Here is an 18,411-nt window from a genome sequence, read left to right on the forward strand (position 1 = left end):
CACACACACACACACACACACACGACCATGTTACCATTTATCCTAATTCCTTCATTGTGCGTGTTGTGCGGAATCGTCATGGAGACACACATGGAGATGTGTTTTTTACCTTTCATTTGTATCTTTAACCCGCAAACATGAGTCGAGTGTCCTTTAACAATGATGTAAGGTGTAAGGCACATACATTTTTCATCCATCCATCCATCCATCTTTCTTTCTCTTTTATCCATCCATCCATCTTTCTTTCTCCTTTGTCCATCCACCAACCCATCCATCTTTCTTTCTTTCTTTTTTCTTTAAATATGTTTATATTAAAATATAATGTTTTTGTTTAAAAAATGTAAACAATCTCAATTTCAAGTAAGTGATAATGCTCAGGTTTCGCCGTTTTCTCCTAAAAACAAACTTCTTTTCTCATTCATGTCTTTCATTTGCCAGTGATGTCATATCATTTTAATGAGAAATCCAGCTCAGAAGTAGTGGAGCCGTTGGAGCGAATGCTGGAGTCAGTGTCCCAGAATGCAATACAGCTCTGTGATGCCGAGTTATGGCTCGGCTCGGCTAGTTAGCGGTCTACGAGATGACGGGCGTGATGGCGTTGATGGATGTATTAGCGTGAACGTTGAAGCTTTGGAAGCTGATCCGTTGAGAGAGCTGGGCAGAGGAAAGGATTAAAGCGCTGCTGCATCTTTCTAGAGAGAAGCGAGGGCTAAACCGCACCCAATGCACCACCACTATCAGCACAGCATTGTGGGTAATGTAGGAACCCAATAACCAGAATGAAAATATAGCAACATGCCCATGAAGAATTTTAAACTAAAAAAAAAAGAACACTTGAAGAACTCCTAAGGTTGATCTGTTGATCTGGCCTTCATCATGAAGTTCTCCACGGCTTAACAGGATCTGCTTAAAGAGAGCACATCATATAGTCTGGGAAAATGCAAGAAATAGGAAACGGAAATGGACCGAAACCGGAGCCCTGTGGAACGCCGTTATTTACATTTATCTGTATATCAGTAAAAATGCTGCATATGCAGCTGCTTTAAAATAAAACGTCTGCGCTCATGCTGAGTTGATTTTATTGGTAGATAATTTAAATGTGTATAAGGCATTAAATGTGTATAAGGCATCATCTTTTCCAGATAACTTTAATGATTTATGATTAAAAAACCCCAACTCCATTCCAGGAGTACAGGTTCAATAAAAGTAGACAGAGCTGCTGATCTTCTTTACTGTAAGATGCGTGTGTTAGCACTGAAGCATATGCTCCTCCTATTAAGATTCTTCAGGAACATCGTAATGCTATATTAAATTCACTGCCGAGTGCTTAGTGACGCTTTTGGCGGAATTCAGCGGCTCATGAAACATGAGGTACGGCTAATTTTAAACCATAACAAACCATTCCTTCTTTATATACGAGCAGTGTAAATCTTTCACAAGATTACAGACATGTGATCAGTGTAAGGTGAGAGTTCAGCGTCCGTCACACACACACCGGATCGTATTAAACTCTTCATATTCCAAATTCTCCGAAAATTCCCTTTCATTTAGAAGATGAACGATTGGAACGTTATATCGCCATCGCTGCGTGCAGCGTAAAGCCACTTCATGCACTCCTAAAAACAGGTGGAAGTGGATTTTACCGTTTCCACCCTGAAGCTGATTATTTTCCTCTAACAGCGTTTTATTCCCCTGACACCACAGCGCCTCACCAACTATTACAATTGTTTATCTTTCAAAGAACCACAGCGTACATTTGATCTGAAATATAGTTTCATTAAATGTTAGTTCCTGTTAGCACTTACGTTATAGCAGCTACAAACACTCGTTCCCTCACCATCCCTCTCTCTATTCTCTCTTCATTCTCTCTCTTTGCGCTCTCTATTCTCTCTTCATTCTCTCTCTTCGGTCTCTCCCTTTATTCTCTCTCTTTATTCTCTCTTCATTCTCTCTCTTTATTCTCTCTCTTTATTCTCTCTTCATTCTCTCTCTTTATTCTCTCTCTTCATTCTCTCTCTTTATTCTCTCTTTATTCTCTCTTCATTCTCTCTCTTTATTCTCTTCATTCTCTCTCTTCATTCTCTCTCTTTATTCTCTCTTTATTCTCTCTCTTTATTCTCTCTTTATTCTCTCTCTTCATTCTCACTTTATTCTCTCTCTTCATTCTCGCTCTTTATTCTCTTCATTCTCTCTCTTTGCTCTCTCTATTCTCTCTTCATTCTCTCTCTTTGCTCTCTCTATTCTCTCTTCATTCTCTCTCTTTGCTCTCTCTATTCTCTCTTCATTCTCTCTCTTTGCGCTCTCTATTCTCTCTTCATTCTCTCTCTTCGGTCTCTCCCTTTATTCTCTCTCTTTATTCTCTCTTCATTCTCTCTCTTTATTCTCTCTCTTTATTCTCTCTTCATTCTCTCTCTTCATTCTCTCTCTTTATTCTCTCTCTTTATTCTCTTCATTCTCTCTCTTCATTCTCTCTCTTCATTCTCTCTCTTTATTCTCTCTTTATTCTCTCTCTTTATTCTCTTCATTCTCTCTCTTCATTCTCTCTCTTCATTCTCTCTCTTCATTCTCTCTCTATTCTCTCTCTTCATTCTCTCTCTTCATTCTCTCTCTTTATTCTCTCTTTATTCTCTCTCTTCATTCTCACTTTATTCTCTCTCTTCATTCTCGCTCTTTATTCTCTTCATTCTCTCTCTTTGCGCTCTCTATTCTCTCTTCATTCTCTCTCTTTGCGCTCTCTATTCTCTCTTCATTCTCTCTCTTCGGTCTCTCCCTTTATTCTCTCTCTTTATTCTCTCTTCATTCTCTCTCTTTATTCTCTCTCTTTATTCTCTCTTCATTCTCTCTCTTCATTCTCGCTCTTTATTCTCTTCATTCTCTCTCTTTTTCTCTCTCTCTCTTTATTCTCTCTCGTCATGTTAATAAGATAAAAAAACAAAATGCAATTCGGCAAAGATGAAGACGTCAGAAAACGTAACGTTACAGCTTCACCTCTGACTGTTACACAGCACTGAAATTGGAGACTCCTTCCATAAATGATAAATAAACATCTCCTTACTGAAAGTCCATGTGAAGGAGCTGTTGCTATAGAAACGATAACGTATTAGAACGAGCGCATTAATATAAGCCTGCGACTGTCAGAGCTGCTGTTATAGAAAATTAAACAACACCTTCTGACCAATCAGGATCCAGAGTTCATCAGCTTATCGTTTCTATAGTAACAGCTTGTTCACAGGGACTTGTACAGCGGACGCTCCACTATTTATTTATTTTGAAGGTGCTTCTGATGGATGAAGGCAGATGATGGCAGATGAAGGCAGATGAAGGCAGATGAAGGCAGTAGATATCGAATCATCAGCAGCACCCATTCCAAACTTTTAAACCAGATCCATTCAGAAGGCCACTGCGAGGTCACGGGAGAGACGTTATACCCTCCAGCATGATGCATCAGAGCTAAAATAGAAGAACGGCAATCCTCAGAGGATCTCCATGGGTTTGAACCCGAGGCCTGCAACCGTAACCACAACATGGCTGCCGATGCTGATGTCACCGAGACGCATTTTCATCACGGTGGTAAAACCTGAGCCAGACCACTTTTTTTTAAAACGAGGCTTTAAATTTAAACGTGGCTTTGAAACGAGTGTGTGAGCTCTCGTGCATCAGTGACCGAGTGTACAGCTTCAGCTTCACAGCAGGAAAGTGAGTTCATTTTAAAATTAATTTATACAACATGGCCGCCATCGTGGCTGAAGAGGATACGACGACGCAAGTTGCTCCGACGTGGAGCTTCCGCAAAGTGTCTTTGTTCCGGAAGCTGAGAGAACATCTGACGTGTAAGTGTGATTTTTTAAAAAAAAGTATTATTATTATTTTACATTTATCCTTATTATTTAAAACTGTTCATTGTAGTTCAATGGAGTGTAAACCTGAAGCTTTAAAGCTGTGTTGCCATTTGCACTTAAACTATATAAATAAATAAATTTATTAATGAAATAAAGACTGTAGGAAAGTAATGAGTCATATGGAAAGTGCAGCAGAAATAAGAAAATATATCGTATAGTGGGGAATTGAAAAAAAAAATTATTATTTTTGGCCAGTGATTACCGAATGGCTTGTAAAGAACTAATTTAAATAATGAAACCAATAAATTACTAAATGAAAAAAAAAAATCAGAAATTGTACTTCTCTTTATTATTTTTTTCGATCTTATTATTTATATATAATTATTTTTTGACATTGTGAGCTGAAGTTTTTTTCCCATTTAATTATTTATTATTGAATCTAGCATTTCTTTGTTGTTGTTGTTGTTGTTTTCTGTCATTGTGAGCCTATTAAGCTCATTAAAATAAATGATAAAAATTAGACAGTAATAATGTTTATTTATTTATTTATTTTATAACACATTTGAATGTATTTAATCTAGCATTTTTCATCAGTGTGTTTTTAAAATGTTGTTGTTGTTGTTGTTATTATTATTATTATTATTATTATTATTATTATTATTATTATAGACCAAAGCGTAAGGCCTAGAGACTAGAAACTTTGAGGGATGGTCTACACCCCCACTACTCCCCCAGTCTACTGTACACCAACGCAAAGTCTCGGCCCTGGCGCTTGGTGGACCTGTTTACATCTTGGCCCCCGAGGTCTGTGAGGAATTTGAACCCAGTCGTCCACCAGGGCGCACTATCACGCTTGGCTAAAGAACCATTGGTGTTGGTCAAATCATTCGTTAAATATTTGAGATTAATTTAAAAAACTACTTTCGCAAAGGAGTCCTAGGTTTTTCGCTCAACGAAATAAAACCACTGCAGGACAATTGCTTGGACTCCTTAGATCAATAATAATTTTTTTTAAAAACTTGAAGTTTTCATTTACCCTCACGAGCGCACATCCAAACTTTTGAAGAATTTCACTTAAATAGCTATAACTCTTGAACAGAATGAGATATTTCCACCAAACCTGGAATAATTATGCCAGGGCTCAATCTGAGGACAGATGTAAAACATTACTAAGTGTGGCCAGTTGGTGGCGGTATAACAGGACAAAACATGAAATTGACACTAAATATGGAACCATTTGTCCAATCGACTTGAAAACTTGTACGAAGTGTCTTTGTCCAAGGTCCCATCGGCGTCTATGAGGACAGTTGTGAATCTTGAAACATATGGCTGCCATTGGCCAATCAAAGTTCAGCAGCTATTAGACAGGGTTAGTGAAGAGCGATATTTCTTAAAATGATCTTGTTTTTTCTCTGATTTAAGTGCTTATAGACTTGCATAATATCTTGTCATGCATGTCCTTACAGGCCCTAATGTGCTTGAAACCCAATAATTGCTGCTTGCAGCTATATTTATTATATTATTATTATTATTATTCAGAAAAAGCTAAATATGCCAAACAGGAAGTGATGAAACAAATAAGCACTATGTTAGTGACTGTGTCTGTGAATTGAAGTGAAATAAAGTGTAAAAGAAAATAATACTGAATAAGTGTTTAAAAATATGCTCCTGTGCACAGCACTCTTAATATTTATGATTACTGCAGGCAATAATTTTTTATTATAGTCAGTTTAGGAGAGCAGAGAACTATGTGTTGTTGTTATGGCGATGGTGGACATATCATTCCCGTTTGGTATCGGCTGTTAAAACGTAAACGGCAGGTTAACTGAGCTACTGCACTTTAGACATCCCATATTTAGACTCCAGAGATCTCGCTATGAAACTGTATAACATGCTGAGAACGAGCTGTGATCTGGCAGCATGATGAATTTTTTAAATTGTGTGTGTGTGCATGTGTATATGTGTATGTGTGTGTGTGTGTGTGTGTGTGTGTGTGTATACCGGTGTCATTAGGGTCAGATCTACTTTAAACACAATCTCCAATGCTATATTATTATTATTATTATTATTATAATTTTTAAAAACCTAGTATTATTGTTGTTGATGCTGTTGTCAAACTGACCAACCTGACCGATCAGTCCACACACAACTGACTGACCCTCTGACCCACCAAATATCCAATTCTCTGACCCGCCATCTACTGACCAACTTTTTTACTGCAGAAAGAAACACCAATCCACCGACTGCCCAACCATCACGAGACTAACTGACTGACCAACTTTATAACTAACTAACCCATCCACTGACTGACCCACTAGTGACTGACCAACTGACTGCCTGATTCATCAACTGTCTGGGTTGATCACTGACAGATCTACTGACCAAACTATTGACCATTTACTGACCAAACAACTGACGGGACAACCCAACCACTGACCCTCCAAATGCCTAATCCACTGGCTGATCGACCCAGAAACCCGACGACCCACCAATTGTCTGATTCACTGATTTGCCAATGACTGACCAACCGATCCACTGGCTGAAAAACCAGACCGATCCACTGACCAGTCCACAGGCCGAACAACAAAGTGACCGACCCAGTGACCCATTCACTGAGTGACTTCACTCACCACCTGAGCAATCAACCCAGTGACTGACCAATCCCCTGACTGACCCATCCACTAACTGACTTACTCACTAACCCACCAAATGACTGACCAACTGACCAACCCACTTTCTCACCAACTTTCTAACTTACCAACCCAGTGACCCATCCAGACCCAAACACTGACCCACCAAATGTCTGATCAGCTAACTTTCTGATTACAACTGACCAGTCAATGTACCCAACCACCTACTGAACAACTCACTGACCCATGCAACTGCCCTACCTGTCTGATTCACTGACCGCCTGTCCAACCCTCTAACCAACTGAACCTGCATCTGACCAATCCACCAACTGACTCACCGATCTATCAACCGATTGATCATACCGCTCCAAACTGACCAACTGAGCCAGCTGAAAGGCTCACCAGCTAATCAACCAAATATCCAACCAACCAACTGGGCAGCTCACAAACCGACTGACCCACTGACTGAAGAACGTACCGGCTGACCCATCCACTTTACCTGTTTATCACATTACAATCCTTTTCAAGATGTATGTGTTCAGCTCATTCAGCAGGTTGCTGCATAAAATTTAGCGCAAGGTCAATGAAAAGTTCGGGAGCAGAAGAGTACGTCTGAGAGCGTCTGGGAACTCCAGAGAGTAGACATTAAAAGTGAGAAGCTCAGCATGTATTTAGTTTCCAGCCATCTGTTACTGTTTATATCATGCCTTCCTTCAGAGACCAGACGGATTGTGGAAGACTGTGTGAGATGAAATGCATTACTGAACTTAGCGTCACTCAGTCAAGCAATTCTAATCATGCTAATAATGCTAACCATAAACACCTGAGCTTTTTTCTTTTCACTGAATCTGAGACTCAATAAGGAGCTGGTGTGAGTGTTATTAATCCGTATACTGTGGATCGAAATACACTTGTATAACTAAAATTAGCATTAGACAGAGCGATGTTAGCCACATGCTAATCATAGATATCTAACTGCATGATGTTTTGTATTTAGGCTAATAATAATAATAATAATAATCTTAGAAGTCAAGAAAGGAATATGGGTAAACTGATGGGGGAATATTTTGACTTTTTATTTAATTTATTTGATAACAGTCAAGATAATATTAAAAAAGTCATTTATGTCACAACTGCGATCACTGAAGCTGTGATCTGACTTTCAGAGCACGCCATTTTCAGTGAAGCAATGCTAATCATGCTCATAAATAAGGAGCCACACTGATGTGAGACAGAGCACTTGCTAATCACTTAAGTCCAACCGAAAAATATTTCAAGATGTTTTCCTACTATTTAAAGACAAAATTATGCTAACATCTCATGCTAACGTCTGCTAACGTCTCATGAGAGTGAACCTAGCTTTTATTAGCATTCACGTAGAGAATATCAAGCATCTTATCTTTAATTCTTATTCATTTCCATCAGCAGTTTTTGTTGCTGTCGTTGTGATCTTGGATGCACTGTGTGTGCGTGTACACGTGTGTGTGCGTGTGTGTGCTAGCCAAACTATTCAGCTTATGCATGTCCGTTAGCGTGGGCTAATCTCTTAAAGGCTGCAGGGAAAGGCCAGCGTTTGCAGTAAATAAAACCAGGGAACCCTCGATGACAGAATTTTGGAGCCTTGATATATTTCCTGCTTATTGAGTGAGTATTTCTTTCACATGCGATATACTTCTTTCAACTCAGTGCCACAGATCGTAGCGGTGGCTAATGTTACACTGCATGTGTTTATGCTAATCCCCAATATGGTTAATATGGTTCTGGACGACCCTGTTCACCCCGTTTGGGTTCTGATTAGCGATGTTAACCTTATTTCAAATATATTGCTACATTAGCCATTAGTTTACATTAGTTTGAAAAGTCCATGCTAATATTTTGTCCTGCTCACAAGGAAATAAACTCTCCGGCTCTGTATTTGTAGACAGTGTTTCGGCCTCCATTGGATGCAGATTAGAATTTTTTTTCATGTCACAGCAGCTAGCGTACATGCTGATGCTAATTCTTAGAACAAATGCGGTTCACAACATTCATGTTCGTTATATGTACACATAAATAATATGAATATCTATGTATGTTTTTAATAAAAAAAACTAACATAAACAATATATCAAACATAAAATACAATAATGATGAAATGTTTAAAAAAAACAAAACAAGGAATAATAAAACAAACATATACAAACCTAACCACATTTCTGGCCTGTTTGTTTGTTTATTTGTTTATTCGTTTATAAATTTATTCGTCAAAAAATGTAAAGTTAAAGTAAAAACTATAAACATACACAATTGGTTATAATTTTTGTCTGTCTGTCTGTTTGTTTGTCTTTTTTATTTACTAAATGGCAAAAGGTAAACGGCAGAAACATTCTTGTTGCTCACTCCTTTCCAATTTCTTAAATAAATAAATAAACAAATGAATGAATGAATGAATGAATGAATGAATAAGTAAGTAAAGAAAAACAAAGCAAAAGTAAAAACATGCACAACCCCATTTCTGGTCATACATACGTTATTTGTTTATTTATTTATTTGTCTATTTATCTATTGATTTTGTTTCATTTATTTGTTTGTTTGTTCACTTAAAAAAAAATAAAAAATCCAGAATCTGGTAAAAAAAAATTGGAAAAAAATATTTTCTAGTTGCTCATGTTATCTATCTATTTATTTATTCATTGTTTTAAATAATTAAGTGAAGTGAAAAGTAAAAACTGTCATCTTTCTTTGTTCTCTCTCTCTCTCTCTCTCTCTCTCTCTCTCTGATTATATTTAATTCTAATTTGTGACCAGTAGAGGGCGACACTCACCTAACCTTTCACATTTCATAATCTCCTGTTGCTGCCAAGATTTCTTTAAAAAGAAAAAAAACATGGATCAGTTGATGTTTATTTCTCGAGTGACACATGGACTTACTACTCATACTGATGATGTGTTTTTCCAGCCGATCTTTTATAAGAATGAGCTTTTATAAACACACACACACACACACACACACACACACACACACACACATATATATATATATATATATATATATTTAAAAAAACAAAAAAAACATCCTTACCGCCTGCAAGTGGTTTTTAATTAAATATGGAAGACATAAAGGGGAAAAATCTGTAAATACTGTTGAAATGTTAACAGTGAATGCCACACACAGCCTCTATAACTGCCTACAGCTTAAAAGTCAGGAAAGTACCCACCGTATCCTACACCTACAGTACCCACACAAAGAAACAAAGATGCCTAAAATGCTTGAAAATTGGTAGATCTGTGTTGTTTACGTCTCGCCATCGCTGCTGTTGTAACTGTAGCCGTCCTCCTATTGGTGGCTTCTGGATCCGTGTTTAAAAGACACTCGCGGTGCTCACACGACACGCTGACATTTTAATACAACTTGTTTTCCGTCGGCCATCTTTGGTCACTAAGTCAGTGAGTACGTCACATTATGCTTTCATACTACCCCTTTTTTCCTGGAGTGTCTCATGCAACATACACACTGTAACCATAACAACGCTAGCTACTACAAGCTATCTAGCCATTAATATTACTAATAATAAGTTACTCTGGCCTTGTTCACACCTGGTATTTACACCCGTCTCAAGCGATCCGATCATAAGTGGACTTTATGCAGGGTTTCCTCTGGAGGAAGGGCGTCCCAGACATTTCCTACCCCGGTCTTCTGCCGCATTTGTTTACAGACGGAAATTTGCGGGACACAGATTGTACCTCACGTACCTTCTGCACTGTTGTAAAAAGCTCTGTAAATATAGTTTCTGTTAACCCACTGTTATAGCATCGCCTTTATCTCTTAGCCGAGCGGTGGAGAGATCTACCGTTCAGCGCCTTTTCCATCTCGTTTTCGTGACGTCGCAGTCGATTAGGAGGTCCGGGTGATCGGATCGCTGCGCGTCACTGAGACACACCGAGCTTTTCTTGGGAGACAGAACATTAGGCGTGACTAAAGACTAACACGTCCGCTCCGTGACATCGGATATCGATGAACGTTATAACAAATAACACGTTTACATCACGTCGATAAAATATGAACACTACCCGACTACACGCATCATTAACCTCACAGTCGCTTACTAACGAGACTCATTTATTCAATCATCTCTTTGTCGTCCATGTTTGTTTTTCTGTGACCTGATTGGCCGAGCTTTTTAAAACCTCTACCTCCAGTAGCATTACGTGTAAAACGGCACGAGTTAAAGGCCAGACCGAAGTCCCGGGTTATCCTCAAACCGGGCCGTGTCTCTGGAACCAAAACAATACAGAGGCCATATTTTTTTCAGTACAGCTCAGGAACTTAGATGAGGATTCCGATTTGGACGTCGATTTGAAGCTGTAAACACTGGATCCGGATTCGGTTACAGTGTTAGTGATGTTTTGGTGTAGATTGTTGCTTAGCACTTCCTCCGAACAGGTGTTTAGCATGTGTTTTTGTGAAGAAATGACAGACGCTGTAATTTCACCTCCTCTGTCAATCTCTCTCTCTCTCTCTCTCTCTCTCTCTCTCTCTCCCTCTCTCTATCTCTCTCTCTCCCTCTCTCTCTCTCAGAGAGTTCGGGTCAGGTTGGGTTTCACCGTGTGTGGTTCTGTGGAAATTGCTATTTCAGCCATGTGCTGCTGTGAGTTCAGACCGTCTCTCGCGTTACAGCCGCCGTGTGAGTGACGGGTCTGTAAGCTCTCCGTGGAAAATAAAGCGATGGGGTCGTGCTGCGGTGGGATTTACCAACATGTCCGGTCTAAACAAAACCGTCCAGCATGTGGCGGGAAAAACAGGAAGCGATGTAAAGGAGGTTGAAGAGGAATCTACATAAACGTCACCTACAATAATCCACGTTCCAGTTTACATTTATTTATTAAATATTCTGAAATCTAGCCTCGCTAACATACAGTCCGCTGCAGAAAACGTGAACATCACGCACGATCGGTCTCAACTGTTCACGTAAACACTTACAGAGAGGATTTTTACTTTTTCTCTCCAACGCAAAATCATTAGAAATATCACATAAGAAACTGGCACCTGTAATAAATATTTCAAATAAAAGGTCTAAAAGAAATGTCTTGTTTATTTTCTCTTCATTTGTATATAATATAAAGCACTTTAAAACATTGAGATGAAATTAAAAATTTCCTTTGTGTTAATGAAAAATAAATCCATTTCTTCTGAAGAGTACGTGTCAGAATTATTGGCACCCCAGAAACTCCTTAAAATAAGAAATGTTTTTAAAAAAAAAAAATCTTATTCTAATGTACAAAAACCTAATTAATATACAGCATTTTAAACATGTTTGGCAAAATTATTTTGTACTACTGAAAATAAATAAATAAATAAATAAACACATATTTGGCAAAAGTATTGGCAGCCCTTAAATCTGTAATATACTGTAGATATATACAATATGTAAATTTACCGGGTGCCAATAATATTGAAAACTGTTTAAAAGAAAAAAAGCACTACTGTTCATTTTAAAAGCTTGACCCCCCCCCCCCCCACACACACACACTATCAATATTCAATCAATATGATCTGCATATCATTAGATTTTCATTTTATAGATACTTTTCTGCTCATTTTAATATAGGGTGCCAATAATTTTGGAACTGACTGTAACAGTGTCTTCCCACTGACTATAACAGTTATAATATATAACGCAACTACGCTAATATCAGAGTGTTGGTCAATAAAAGACAAGATGATAATAATAATAATAATAATAATAATAATAATAATAAAAATGTGAAATAAAGAGAATTTTAATGTTTGAATGAAATAAATGCAAAAAAAATAAAAATAAATCAGATTACCATATCGTAAATAACTATAAAGTCTCGTTCGCGACACACACAACGTGAAGTGAACGCTCGGCAGATTTTCATTTCTTCTACAGCACTAAAAAAAAAAGAAAAAGAAAGTGGGCGGAGCTGCTCTCAGGTGTAGTTTAGGTGGTGGAGTATGAAAGGATTGGAAAGGTTTTATTTTCTGCTGTAAGGCATGAACACAGCTGTTCGACTCTGACGCTGTTACAGACATTTAACCCCAGTAACTTAACCCTATAAATTTAAGATGGACGATGGCATGCGCATCTTACCCAAGTTATCTTTTGCTGAATGTCTGGAACGTTAGACATGGATAAACATTAATACTTTATCTTTTATAAACACACACACGGCTGCAGAGAAAACCAGCACAGGCACGGTGCATATGTTTTTCTCCAACAGCGAGTCCTGATGTGTTATATTTCTCTTATACCACAGCAATTCTTCAATTTATTAATGATTACACATTGTACTTTTTTTTATCCATTTATAGTTACTCTTAATGTTGCGGAACATCACTTATGTAATAGCAGCTACTGTATAAACAGTCTCTTTTTTCCCCCTAATTAGAGAAAAAATAAATATTACAGAGAAACCGTGAAGAAGTCTAAACGTACGGTTACGGCTTGACCTCTGACACTGGAGACTCCTTCCATACACGTTACATAAACTCACAGTCTCCTTACAGAGAACTTTTTATTCCGTTTCCGTGGAGCGTTCCACCGAACGAATCGCAGTGAACGAGCTGTTGCTATAGAAACGATAACGTATTATAACCAGCGCGTTAATATAAACCTGCGCTACTGTCAGAGCCGCTGTTAATCAACACATGACGACCAATCAGGATCCTTCTGGAAAAGCACGAACCGCACTGTGAGCTGCAGTAGATTTAAATTCACATACATTCTTTTCTTTTCTTTTCTTTTCTTTACTGCACGGTGTCTTTCCTGAGAAGAGCACCGACTCTCTGAGGGTCCCAGCGTTGTTCCGCTCAGAGGGGGAACACGGAGCGACGATGGATTATTTATTGCACGGTTCGGGCGTCTGTTCTTCCCGCGATGCTCTTCTTATTTATTGATATTACTCCAAGGAGCTGATCACAGAATAATAAGCTGCTCAGATGTCAGGAAAGTTCCTCATTTATTTATGACGTGTGTACGCAAATTGGAGGAAAGGAACAACACACCGTGCGTGTGTATATTCTATTTTTCTTTCTTTCTTTTTCTTTTTTTTTTTAGCAAAAAACATTATAAAATACTCCAAGATTTTTTCTGTTTATTACCTACAATCAGTTCTTTACCCCAATAATAATAATAATAATAATAATAATAATAATAATAATAATAATAATAATTAATGTAACTTTAAACCTAAACACTAGATGAGTTTATTTACTCTAGAGGTTTATTTCATTAGCATTAGCGTCTGACTACGGGCTATCATACAGATTAATTTGCATTATTAGGTCATAAACATTGATTATCTTCGATGCTAACACAAGATTCTAGTTTACAGGATCTTAATCTGACAGGATTTCTGAAAGGATTTTTAATCCTATTCATAAATATTTCTATTCTTCACTGCGAATAGTAGCTACCTAACGTGAGCGGACCTGACAAGATATAATAAGATACATTTCTGAGGGGATATTTTTTAAAAGCAGTCTGCATCAGTGTTGATCATTTTCACTGCTCATGCTAGCTACTATTTAATATGAGCTAACCTGCTCAGGATTTCTGAGAGCATTTGTAAAGTCATGTTCATAAATGGCATAAATAATCTTCACTGCCAAAGCTAGCCAGCTAGCAAACATTAGCTAATCTGACAAGAATTTTGCCAGTATTTAAAAAAAATCATACTCATAAATGTTTATAATCTTCACTGTTAATGCTAGCTACTCAACACGAGCTAATCTGACGATTTCAGACAGGACTTTTATTCTTATTCATTAACAAAACTAGTCAGCTAATCAAACACGAGCTAACCTGACCAGACAGTCATATTTGTAAATAACTTTCACTGCTAATGTTAGCTACAAGCCATGAGGTAGTCTGACAGGATTTCTGACAGGATTATCTTCGCTGCTAACGCTAGCAAGGGCGAATCTAATCTTTGACAGGTTGTAAATCATTCATAAAGGGTTAGAATCTTCGCTGCTTCACTTCTAGCTAATGCTTTAACACGAGCGAATCTAACGTGTGTACATTCTCAGTCCCAAAGCAAACACGAGCGAACCTGACCAGATTTAGGACAGGATCTTTAAATAAACGTGAAGAGTTAGCATGTTGGGTTGTGTGTTAATGTGTTTATAGAAGTGCACTTGTTATTGTGCAGTGTCTGTGGCCAAGTGTTTTGTATCTTGTGCATGGAGACAATTGAATTAAGTGTACTAGGATATTTCTGTGTGTGTGTGTGTGTGTGTGCGTGTGTGTGCGTGTGTGTTATTGTAGCCTTGTTTTTATAGGTGCGTTCCAGACATGCCGTGCTATTCATACTTTACATGGACACACTACCATAGTAACTCTCTCTATCTATCTATCTCTCTTTCAGTGTCTCTCTCTGTCGCTATTACACACATACACTCTCTCTCTCTCTCTCTCTCTCTCTCTCTCTCTCTCTGTTCCAAGCCATCACTCTATCACGTTCTCTCTCCATCTCACTATTCTCTCTGCCATACAACTGACATTCTTGATTTCGATCATCCTTTCTCTCTCTCTCTCTCTCTCAATCTCTCTCTCTCTCTCTCTCTCTAACACTCTTTTTTTCTCTCATTCTCTCACTCTCCTTTTCATGCACACTCCCTTTTTTCTGTTACATACCTTTTCACTTTCTCTCTCTCTCTCACTCTCTCTCTCTCTCTCTCTCTCTCTCTCACTTTCCCACACACACACAAACACACACAGGGCTGTGTAGCTGCCAGTGGGTTTGGGTTCACTACAGCATGGCACCGTTTCCCTCCTCTCACCGATGACAACTCTCTTCTGCACTGATTTATCGGCGCTCGAACTCACAGGGTCACTCTTTCACGATGCTGCTCGACCTTTGGTGTCTGTCCAACATGCTACACACACAAACTACCCAACACACACACACACACACACACAGTGCGAGAGAGACTGAACAGGTGGTTGGACAGAGAGAAAGTCACAAAGAAACCAGAGAGAACGTTCCCCATTCCTGCTGTTCTTGTTCATGTATGTATTTATTTATTTATTTATCGTGTGACGTCTGGTGAGAGCAGAGATGTTCAGCTACGGCAGGCCAGGCGTCTTCACCTGGACTAGCACTCTGAGGGAGTGTGTTCATCCCACAGCTGGTAAGCAATGGCACTTATTCTCGCAATGCCTTCAATGCGCACACTTGGCAAGAGCGACGGTGGGTTTAGCGTGACGCTACATGATTCCTAACCCTGTACTTATGTCTCGTAAGGGAAACCTCCACCCTGAATCACATTACAGGTTTCGATCGGAATGTTTCTGATGTGTTTAGCGATTCTGGTGATAATTTGTTGCTTGGTGTTGTATTTTCCTTATTCCTGTGAGAAGTCTAACATTAGAAGGAGTGGAGGCTTTGGAGAGAACACTGGACTCCAAGTCCCAGAATGCAGTGCAGCTTTACGATGATTTAAGGTGCAGTTAGCGATCTACGAGGTGACGGACGCGACGGAATTGACGGCAGTGCTAGCATAAAAGTTGAAGCTTTGGAAGCTGATCCGTTTTAAGCACAGTTTTGAGAGAGCTGGGCAGACGAAAGGATTAAAGCGCCGCCGCATAACTCTCCGAAGGTAGAGAGTGAAAAGAGGGCTAAATAGGGCTAAATAGGGCTAAACACCACAACCATCAGCAAGGCATTGTGGGTAATGTGAAAATGGAGCAACATGTCGAAAGAAAAAAAAAATCATTGTAAATGCTGAAGCAGAGAGATGAGAAATCATTTAATGAGAAACATTAATATGCAAATCGTTCAGGGTGGAGTTTAACCTTAAAGGTGCAGTCTGTAATCTTTAAACATGTTTATAGACCTTTAATAATCGTACCATCTCAAAGATATTACCTCAGTGAAACTCAGTGTGATTCACAGTACTGCATCTGCATCTTCCCACAACTCAGTTTGTTTTCGTATCAGTATTAAGGATCAGTATTAAGATTAGGGGCGGGGTTAGGATTAGGGGCGGGGTTACGTCATTCACGCCCAACAATTTTCTTTGATTCCTGTGAAATCCAGAGAAATCCAACCACACTGCTGTCACATGTCCCAATATCACTACTTTTCTTATTTCAGGGTTGTGTTTACGTTTCTCTGGCCCAGAAATAAACTCCGCCCAAATCAACAACCGGACAAAACCTATTCAGATGAACAGATTGTTGCACGTTTTATGCGGTTACCGTAAAGGACCGTTTTGTTTTAGGGCGAAAATGATTTGAAATAAAACAAATCAAATGAAACTATCAAAGAAAATGAATACTATTTTGCAATCTCTTGCTCATTTTTAAAATAAAATATATAGAAATACAAACACTTTGATTGAAACAAACAAATAAATAAATATTAGTTTTATATGCTGCAGACTGATGATACATAGGTTAGTGTTGTAGGTTCATGTCTACACACACACACACACACACACACACACACACATTGCTGCGGTATGCAGAACTTTCTAGAAGCTCAGGCCTGCTCTGTGTGTGTTTATCAGTGTGGAGCTCAAGGACATTCTCGATTTGTGTGTATGTGTGTGTGTGTGTGTGTGTGTGTTTGTGTGTGAGAGTGATATGGAAAATCAGACACCTATCTACGCATTTGGAAAGTTCGGTGCTTCAGTTGCTCTGTGCTTTTAACACCGTTTCCATGGTGCCGAGCTCCGGTCGCAGGATCACGTTAGGGTTCTATTATAAGTGCGAGCGAGAGTGGCGAATCTCGACCCTTCATCTTTCCACTACTATATCACTCTCCACTCTCTCCGGCTTTTAACTCCTTCACTGAGTGAGCGCTCGCCGTCGTGGACGCCTGCAGAGCTCTCTCCACGGCTGAAAGATCGCCAACCAATCAGGAGTCACGAAATGCGATCACAAAGATTCACATGTTTTTGCAGGTTTTCTGCTCTCATATTGATCACGCATAAAAAAAAGAGTAAAAAATTTTACTTTCTTGTTTAACATTCATCAAAATACTTTTCATTCATTTGCGGATTTCAGCAGTTTCATTGATTGTGCATTAAAAAATATTTGTTTATTAAAATTTTTACAAATTTTTGTTTTTATTGTTCATGCTTTAAAAAATTAAGAAAAAATATTGTCCTTATGTCAAAACCTTTTAAATAACAAACAAATTATACATTAATTTTTTTTTAAAAAATTTTAGCTGCTCATACATACAGTATAAACTAGTTTAGAAATGACATTCTTGTTCATTTTTGAAATGGCAGATTCCAGCATTTTCATTGATTGTGCATTCCAAACTACAAAAACAAGCTAAAATTCTTTTCTTGATTGACGTGCATCAGGATTTTTCTTGATTGTGCTTTATCATTTAAAAAATTGCATTTATTTGTTGATTTCTTTTTAAAATTGCAGATCGGTTCATTCATTAGTGCATTAAAACATATTTTTTAACGACTGATTATGTTTTCTTTTGTTCTCTGTGGATTAAAAATGAGTTAAAAATTTATATTTTTGTTTAACATACAACAACAACAACAGTTTTTTTTTAAATTGTTGATTCATGTGTTCATGTGCATTAAAAACTACTTTTTAAATCATAAATTAATTCTTTATTTTTCATTTAGAGGGATGAACGTACATTAAAAGTCCATTTTTGATAAATTGTTGATTCATGCTTTATTGGCGATCATGCCATTAAAAACTAAAAGTAATTTTTTTCTTGTTTAGCATGTATCCTTTTTTTAAAAAAAAAAATTTGCAGATTCATGCTTTTTGTTAAAAATAATTATTAATAAGTTATTAATTAAACGACAAAGGACTGATTCATTTAGTTTCATGCATTAAAAATAGTTTTGCCTTCTTGTTTAACATAAAAACATTTATTTCTTTAAATTGTGGATTAGTTTTTTGTTGATTGTGCATAAAAATGATTTGTTATTAACAATATTACAGATTTTT

The 18,411-nt window shown here is 37.9% G+C and overlaps 1 protein-coding gene across 2 annotated transcripts in view; it reads left to right on the forward strand.

Moving 5' to 3' along the window:
- The first annotated feature begins 3,363 nt into the window (after nt 1-3,363).
- The window catches only part of LOC128611019 (cytosolic carboxypeptidase 4), a 99,055-nt gene continuing 84,007 nt past the window's right edge, over nt 3,364-18,411 (forward strand). Inside the window, exon 1 of one of the 2 annotated variants that reach the window (XM_053630226.1) lies at nt 3,364-3,830. In XM_053630226.1, the coding sequence (XP_053486201.1) occupies nt 3,728-3,830 (103 nt within the window). In that variant the 5' untranslated portion in view covers nt 3,364-3,727. Of the gene's footprint in view, nt 3,831-15,161; nt 15,609-18,411 lie in introns of those variants that run through there. The other variant, XM_053630227.1, reaches the window with a different exon arrangement.

This window comes from Ictalurus furcatus, chromosome 8 (assembly GCF_023375685.1).
Source record: "Ictalurus furcatus strain D&B chromosome 8, Billie_1.0, whole genome shotgun sequence".
Classification (NCBI taxonomy): domain Eukaryota; kingdom Metazoa; phylum Chordata; class Actinopteri; order Siluriformes; family Ictaluridae; genus Ictalurus; species Ictalurus furcatus.